The sequence below is a fragment of the Salvelinus sp. IW2-2015 genome, unplaced genomic scaffold, assembly GCF_002910315.2.
Source record: "Salvelinus sp. IW2-2015 unplaced genomic scaffold, ASM291031v2 Un_scaffold3045, whole genome shotgun sequence".
Classification (NCBI taxonomy): Eukaryota; Metazoa; Chordata; class Actinopteri; order Salmoniformes; family Salmonidae; genus Salvelinus; species Salvelinus sp. IW2-2015.
The window spans coordinates 2463-11581 of record NW_019944337.1 but is presented as its reverse complement, the minus strand read 5'-3'; the positions used below and the strand labels follow the sequence as shown (position 1 = coordinate 11581).

At 44.3% G+C, this 9119-nt stretch overlaps 1 protein-coding gene across 1 annotated transcript; it reads left to right on the top strand.

The window, feature by feature from the left end:
* LOC112075250 (N-acetyllactosaminide beta-1,3-N-acetylglucosaminyltransferase 3) lies at nt 1-8000 on the top strand. Its single transcript, XM_024142273.2, has 5 exons — nt 1-258; nt 4392-4482; nt 4558-5713; nt 6255-6340; nt 6883-8000. The coding sequence occupies exons 1-5, from the start codon at nt 246-248 to the stop codon at nt 7013-7015; spliced, it is 1479 nt and encodes a 492-aa protein (XP_023998041.2). The 5' UTR covers nt 1-245; the 3' UTR covers nt 7016-8000.
* Nucleotides 8001-9119: the final 1119 nt, after the last annotated feature.

The following is a 9119-nucleotide window of genomic DNA, read 5'->3' as shown; positions in this document are numbered from 1 at the left end:
ATAAACAATGGCACCACTGCCATGTTGCACTGAGCCTTGCTGTTGGAAAACCACATCAGTCTCGGCTTTCGGCTCTCATAGATGCACCTCACTTCCGTTTGCACTCAAGTAAGACCAGTATAAGCCGTGTAAGTTTATGCGGAAAGTGATTTTAGAGGAAGTAGGCCAATCATTAACTTCTCTGGTAGAGTTAAAACGACGTCGCTGCGGAATAGTGTTGACATTTGACAAGCTAAATAGACGCGATGATAACCAAGGGTAAGTGCGATTCAATTAGCTTATTTTAACATTTCTGTTTAGCACCATGATACAACCATATGACATTACTTGTTTCATCCTGCTTGTAATGTTGCTAAAAGAGAATGTATGAATGTTTCCACTAGTTAGCACAGTCACAAAGTCAGTGGGCTATATCCTACAAATGAATGAACTTTGTTTTTGCTTTTAGTTTAAGGTTAGGCATAAGGTAAGCAGTGTGGTTAAGGTTAGGTTTTTAAAAAATCACATTTTAAACAAAGAGACATGTAGAAATATGTGCTGTTTATAACTAGTATGCTGTGACGACCGATTGCTGAAGAAGCGTTGCACTTCCGCGAAAGTAAGGACCTCTCTTCATTCCGTTTGGAGTCGCCAAATGCGTTGTTGAGCGATATTGTTTCCACTAAAAGAAAAAGAAAAGTCGCGCGCTAGTAGTGTCTTCGATGCCTTCATTATATTGCAACTACTGTTGTTTCCAAGCAACCACTTTACATCAACATGTAGGCTAAATGTGACCGAACATCTTGATTCGGTCTTATGTAGCAACGTTTGCATTTTTWAATTTTTACATTGGATAAAAGCAGGGACACAGAGCTACAAAATGGTATATCATACACTACATTTGTTTTTGGGAACAATGGGAAAGTAATTCTGCTTCGAAAGTTGATCAACTTGTAACCTCAACTTTTGAGAAAATGGCCTTTGAATGTTTTGGTACCTACTGGAGAGCACTCCTTTGTCTACACCCATTCAGCATTGTTCACGCCCTCTTTAACCAGCCCTACCTATCTCTAAGTATTCACATGTGAGGTAATGTGCTATACATTGAGTAGTGTAGTAAAGATTAAGACTAAAAGTAGTAGCCTAAAATACGAAAAAATTCCAGGTAAATAGAAGGTATTAATATAAATAAAATATACAGTATGTGCAAGAACAATATCGGTGATAGATTAGGGAGTTCTATGCATACAAGCAGGGGTAAAATGTCTACGCAGCAGGATTTAAAAAAAATAGTAGCAGCAACGTATGGTGTGTGTGTTAGGAGAGAGTCATTTGAATAAAGGCACTGCAGATAGTGCTGATGACTGGTCCGTCCAAAACATGCATGAACAAGAATCTGTATTCGGAGAGACTGTTTCCATCCTGCCCTTGACTTTGGTGCAGGGCATGTGAAGTCCATAGCCTCTTCGTCGCAAGACTCCCTGATCTCCTCAAAAACATATATTTGTCTAGCTGTGTCCAGTCCAGGTGGGGCTTGTACAAGCAGACTATCTATGGGAGGAAGGATGTCAGCGTTGCACAGCAGCTAAAACCTGGTCCCAACTGAGTCCGAACGCTCCTTGGTGACAACAAGGCTCCAAAGCATCGAAGCTGTAAAACAGGAAATAACAAAAAAAATGAGAATATATTGAAACCTTGCACAACATCATTTCTCCTCCTAAGTTTAGATAAGAATAATAACCTCATACAATGCAATGAAAATTATTTTCACCTGAAGTGCTGGTACTGCTTGATCTGTGGCAGCGGCCTGAAGTACGGAGTCAGGTGTTGTTGCCAGCCATAGCTTTTCACCAGCACCGTACCATCCTCCAGTCCAACTAGCTGTGGGATGTTGACCCCTGTCACAGTACCATCCTCCAGTCCAACTAGCTGTGGGACGTTGACCCCTGTCAGTGCTGTTCTTCACAACACCAGCAGTCTCAGACAGTGTTCACTCTGGTCTTTCTGAAGCACTGCTTGATAAGGCCGAAGCACAAGTCGGGGGGAAAACTTGGTGTGGCCTGTGATCAGGAAGTGAAGGTCCAGACTGTGGTGGAGCTTGTGCATGGTCCGCCAGGCACAATACCAGAGCCAATCATGTTGGAGGTCAATTAAATAATCAAAATGTGTTTATGCTTTACATACCAAGTGTTGCCATCGATTCCTTGTAGAGACGCCACACTGCTGCTTTTGTGACATGGGATGGCAGCAGCTTTCCACCAAAGTGTTTGTGTCCTCGGTGGCGTCCTGGTAATGCTATTGCATTATCCTCTGGGTGGTGTCCTGGTAATACTACTGCATTATCCTCTGGGTGGCGTCCTGGTAATACTATTGCATTATCCTCTGCGTAGTTGTTGATGAAGTTCACCACTCGCTTCAAGTCCTCATGCTTCAGGTGTGASCTGTGCTTGCTTGGGCCAGCCCTCTTTAAATTGGAGGCATTAGACCATTCTCCTTGTATGACCGGTGGAAGAGAGTTAGGCGTGTTCTACTGATGCTGAAAGACAAATTCCAGATGCATTATTATACAACAGATGGCTGTAATCACCGCTAGACACCTGGCTAACTTGATGGGTCGTCAGCTAGCTAACAGCTACATGTAGCTAGCTAGCTAGCTAGCTAAACAATGAACCATAATCCCAATTCATAGACTACTAGCAAATGCATACCGATTGTCATAGCTAGCTAAAGGTAACATTGAACCTATTTGGTTAGCTAGCCAACATTAAGCTATAACTAGCAATGCAAAATGGCATTCTGAGAACATCACTACGCCTAATGCTAGGTAGCAAGCTAGCCATCTACGGTCAGCTAGATAACAGTAAGCTTTAACTTGCAATGAAAACAACTTCCTGACAAAGTTAGAAACGTATAATATCTGAAACTGTAGCTAGACTCTGACCCATATACATGGATGAACGCTTCACAGCGGACTGAAACCCCTTTTCATTAAATAAGACGTCCTGTGTCGTTTCCGTTTTGTTTGTACAGCTTGTGTGGCCCGTTGTGTCCAGTCACTCTGGTTCACAATGACCGTGTGCAATGGCATAATAATAATAATAATCAGATCTTTCACCCTCTGTCACAGATGCTACGGTTGCCCTTAGTTTGAAGATGTAATCCGGAGACAGGTGTTTTATACAACAGCCTTCTGTGTTCTCTTTGACTCCCTATGCATTTGCAATCAAACGTCAGAATTCTATTCATCTCCTTATTGTACTCTGCTTCTACCATCACTGTCAGGACTAGTGTCTTCTTTTAAAGAAAATGTTTTTACCTAAATCAGGGATTTCCTTATCGTCTGATTAATTTTCATAGTCCGAGAGAGCATGGCACCATCGTCCTCCAGAAAGTAGTTTCATCACAATTTTTCCCAACGACTTTTGTCCACAGGGCCTGAAATTCAGGGCAGCAATGTTATGGAGAGCAGTAGCAACATATTTGCAGTCCTCCATGGCTAACGTTATATCTTTCGAAACACCGCAAACCAATCTGAAACTCATCTCTCGGCATGTCCTGCCCACTGATTATCTCAGCCAATCATGGCTAGTGGGAAGGTTCTTGGCTTTTTCTGTGGCTAAACCAACTAGGCTCGTAATTTAACAACTTAATTTGTATTTACAGATGGCAAACAAGTTTGTCATTAAGGCACATGAATGTTCAAATGTTCCAGAAAGCATTTCTGCCAAAAAAAGCATTGATAAAAAATTAACTACGTTCAAATGGCACTCCTGTGAAGTCATGACTTGCGACATACACCTCGTTTCCTGAAACTGGTCACAAATGTATGATATCTGACTGGACTCACCTAGGGTTGGGGTCAAATCCATTTCAGGAACTAAACTGACATTCCATTTAATGAAGCTCGTGGCATTGCTTCCAGAGGCAGTTTGCAACACTCACTACCGAGTTCCAACCGAGGACAGATGATTATTACGTGTTTCAGCGCTAAGCAGTCCTGTTCTGTGAGCTTGTGTGGCCTACCACGTCGTGGCTGAGCCGTTGTTGCTCCAAGACGTTTCCACTTCACAATAACGGCACTTACAGTTGACCGGGGCAGCAGGGCAGAAATTTGACAAACTGACTTGTTGGAAAGGTGGCATCCTATGACGGTGCCACTTGGAAAGTCACTGAGCTCTTCAGTGAGGCCATTCTACTGCCAATGTTTGTCTATGAAGATTGCATGGCTGTGTGCTCAATTTTATACACTTGTCAGCAACGGGTGTGGCCGAAATAGCCAAATCCATTAATTTGAAAGGGGTGTCCACATACTTTTGTGTATATATGTGTGTATATATATATATATATATATATATATATGTATATATATATATGTGTACCTCCTCAATCCATTCCCCTTTCCCTCCCTCTAGGCTGTATTAGGATACTGTTTCCCCGGCCTGGTGTCTCCAGACTGGTTGTCCTGTCTCTTTCCTCCTCCCTGGCTCTGCTGCTACTCTACAGGTGGGTGATACGACATACATAATGTAAATCATGACTTCATGATAATTTCTATTTATTTTTCTGCTTCTTCTTCAGCACTATGATGGGTCCCCAGAGCCCCTCTGCGCTGCACCAGGTCTTCCTCCATTTCAGACATGTCCGCTCCTACCCCCTCCTCAGACGGCCTCGCTGCTGCCTCCACCCCCCCAACTCCAAACTCAACCCTGGATCCAGTCACCCCAGACCCAACCCCTGGTCCCTCTACCCTGACTCCAACCACGACCTTGAAGCTAGCCACATCCTTCTGCTCCTAGCAATCAAGTCCCACCCTGCCAACTCTGACCGCCGGGCTGCCATACGAGCCACCTGGGGCGAGGAGAGGGAGTGGAGAGGCCAGGGGGTGAGGAGGGTGTTTCTACTGGGCCTGGGAAGAGAAAGGGGGGAGGAGGGGGGAGACCCAGAGGTGGGGGAGGAGAGTGAGAGATACGGGGACATCCTACAGTGGGGGTTCAGAGAATCATTTTACAATGTGACTCTGAAAGAGGTTCTGTTCTGGAACTGGTTCCACCAGGAGTGTTCTACAACCGTTCTCTATATTCTAAAGGGGGACGATGACGTTTACGTGGATGTGGAGAGAGTGGTGGGGTTCCTACAGGACAGGGGGAGAGGAGAAGAGGGAGAGACATTGATAAGGGGAGGGATGAGGAGAGGAGAAGAGGGAGAGACGGAGATAGGGGGAGAGAGAGGGTTGAAGACTGAGATGAAGAGAGTGATAGGACCAGGGGCAGGGAGAGAGCGAGGAACAGAGGGAGGGGCAGGGAGAGAGCGAGGTACAGAGGGAGGGGCAGGGAGAGAGCGAGGTACAGAGGGAGGGGCAGGGAGAGAGCGAGGTACAGAGGGAGGGGCAGGGAGAGAGCGAGGTACAGAGGGAGGGGCAGGGAGAGAGCGAGGTACAGAGGGAGGGGCAGGGAGAGAGCGAGGTACAGAGGGAGGGGCAGGGAGAGGAACAGAGGGAAAGGCAGGGTCTCCCCAGCCTCTCTACATGGGACGTATCTTTGTGGAAACCCACCCTGTGCGTATATGGTGGAATAAGTACTTTGTCCCCTACTCCTTGTACACTGGCCCCTACCCTCCCTACGCTGGGGGCGGGGGCTACCTCCTCTCCAGAGATGCCCTCTCTCTTCTCCTCCACGCCTCCACCAGGGTACCTCTCTTCCCCATCGACGATGCCTACGTCGGCATGGTCGCACAGGTCAGTTCTTTGGTTGATTGGATGAATTTTAGACCGATTATCACCATCACGCGCAAAATTTAATTTCAATAATATTTGGTCATTTAGAAATATACAGGTAGACGCAGTCATTCCTTGAGCCACAACATTTTATTTTTTACCTTTTCTTTAACCTGGCAAGTCAGTTAAGAACAAATTCTTATTTCACAATGACAGCCTAGGAACAGTGGGTTAACTGTCTTGTTCAGGGGCAGAATGACAGATTTTTACCTTGTCAGAGCTCGGGGATTCGATCTTGCAACCTTTCGGTTACTGGTCCAACGCTCTAACCACTAAGCTACCTGCCGCCCCAGAACCCTACTCCTCCATAGAGCCCTGGTCAAAAGTAGTACACTTCCCTATGGGCCCTGGTTAGAAGTAGTGCACTATATAGGGTGCCATTTGGGATACTCACCACAATGGACAAACTCACATAAGCAAATGTAACAATTACACCCCCCCTTCTTTCTCTCTCCATCTTTTCTCTTCCCTTCCCCCCTCTATCCGCTCTGTCTCTCTCCAGGCAGCTAACCTACCAGCCAGACACCATCCTGGCTTCATGCCTGTGGAGTACTCTCCCTCCCGCCACCCCTGTCACTACCTCAACAGGTAAAAGTACCCTTTCATTTCCATGTCTATCAAACACCTAAACGGCACCAAGTAGCTGAGCTCAGTCAGGTGTGCCAGAATGTGTACGGTCCAGTGTGTTATGTTTTTGGCTGTACGAGATGTGTACAATATACAGTACCAGTCAAAAAGTTTGGACATACCTACTCATTCAAGGGTTTGTCTTTATTTTTACTATTTTATGCATTGTAGAATAATAGAAGACAAAACTATGAAATAACACATATGGAATCATGTAGTAACCAAACCTTTGACTGGTACTGTATATGACATAGGTCACGTGCAATCTATGTATTATGTCCAGCGTGTAATGTATAATGTCTATTTTACATACAGCAGTACTTTTCGGGTTCCACAATTCCCTGTATTTTATAAGAAATCCTGGTTAGAAGATTCCTGGCATTGAGAGAATAAGAAGAAAATCCAAGAATCCTACAACCAGGATTTTTTGGAAAACCAGGGAATTTGGGGAAAGTATTTTGCGACCCTACGTGTCTAAGACAATTATCTTGTCACTATCACAGTATCATGGTCCTCCACAAGCTGCTACCCACAGACCTGCTTCATCTCTGGAGCTTCCGCCAGACTCAGGTGCACTCCTGTAAGGACTCTGCCCAGGATGGGCTCACCTTGGCCAGAGCCAACTCCCCTGGTTAGGATTGAAGGGAAAGCTGATCCTATACCTAGGGCAGGGGTATCAAACGTATTTTGCTCTGCGGGACACAGTTGGTCTTCACTGAGGTTCGCATTGAGAATTTGCCCAAAATAGGCCGTCTGTTTTTGGAATGTTCAATGTTACCTGGTGTCAATTTTGCCCCAGCTAACACACCTGACTCCAATAATCACCAAATTTATTTGATTTAACTAGGCAAGTCAGTTAAGAACAAATTCTTATGTACAATGACGGACTAGGAACAGTGGGTTAACTGCCTTGTTCAGGGGCAGAACGACAGATTTGTACCTTGTCAGCTCGGGGATTTGATCTTGGAACCTTCCGGTTGCTAGTCCAACGCTCTAACCACTAGGCTACCTGCCGCCCTAATCATGATCTTCAGTTTAGAATGCAATTTGATTAATTAGCGTTTGCTAAGGATGGAGAAAAAGTGTGACGCCAATCAGGCCCTTGAGGACTGGAGTTGCCCACCCCTGGTAGCTTGTCTAGCAAGCTGCTGGACAGACTGAAGAGACTATACATGTAGGTTCATTATCARGTTTAACCCCTGACCCAGTTGGAGCCTGGAGTGAGATCTTAGATGTTTGGTCCGACGGGATTAACAGACAGAATAATTTAAAGCACTGAGCAGCGTCATGAATAACCTCAGGGATTATTATTTTTTTTTTACTGTGGATGATTTTTAGTGTGAGTGTGCGTGCATGGGCATGTGTGAGTTGAGGTTCAATTACTATGAATCAAGCTATGAAATTGTTTACAATTAGTTTCTCAGAGATCAGATGTGTATCAGATATGCCTAAAAAAAGAAATCAGATGTGAGTACTTCAGACTGCGTGTGTAAGCATGGCTTTTGTATACCTGTGTTTTATACCGTGTGTGTTGCTCTACAGTTTACTGGTGTTTTACCTCATGTTCTATGTCACAGCTCGTGTGAATTAAAAAGGGTTTTTCAAATGACACTGAATGAAATTCTGATTCGGTGTATATGTGATCTAAAAATCTAACTGAGTAGTGTTTGTAATAAAACATCTCCAAAGAGAACCTCAGGATGTAATGTAGGTCTGGACGATATCACCAAGATATCATTTTATACATTTTTTTTTATTTAACCAGGTAGGCCAGTTGAGAACAGGTTCTCATTTACAACTGCGACCTGGCCAAGATAAAGCAAAGCAGTGTGACCAGAAAGAGTTAGTCAATAACACAATAGAAAATAAAAATAGGTTTCTCTATGTAGAAGAGTAGTAATCATATCACAATATGTTTCGCATTTGACGAATAATAAAAGTACTAGATTTGCTTTTGAGTAGTGCATGAACGTAAGGTGGCAACACGTTTATTTACATATAAGTATATGCCCCCTTTCTCTACTTTTGCATACTGGCTGTTACAAGTAACACAACAATTACATACATATTTCATAAACAAAGTTATGCAACACACAATGCCGCCGTGTGGAAAAAGTCATTGTCCCTATACACTCAATAACTGGTTGGGCAACATTTTAACTGCAATGACTCCCAACCAACACTTCCTGTATTTGTTGATCAGTCTTACATGGCTGTGGAGGAATTTTGGCCCCACTKTTCTATGTAGAAGTGCTTTTAACACAGTGACATTTCTGGGGGTTTTCCAAGCATGAACTGCTCGTTTTCAAGTCTAGCCACATCTCGATTGGGATTAGGTCTGGGCTTTGACTCGGCCGTTCCAAAACTTCACATGTTTAGCTTTTTAGCCATTTTCGTGTAGACTTGATTGTGTGTTTTGGATCATTCTCACATGGCACCCTATATAGTGCACTACTTTTGACCAGAGAACGATGGGCTGTGGTCAAAAGTAGTGCACTGGAATAGGGTGTCATTTGGGACACAGTTAGTGATACACAGAATCATTACCTTGCTGCGCTTCAGGTCATAGACGGAGGGCTTGACATTCTACTGTAGAATTCTCTGATACAGAGCAGAATTCATGGCTCCTTCTATTAAGACAAGTCATCCAGGTCCTGAGACATCAAAGCATCCACAAACCATCACACCACCACCACACTTGACTGTTGGTATAACTTTTTGGATGAGATGGATCCAGGTT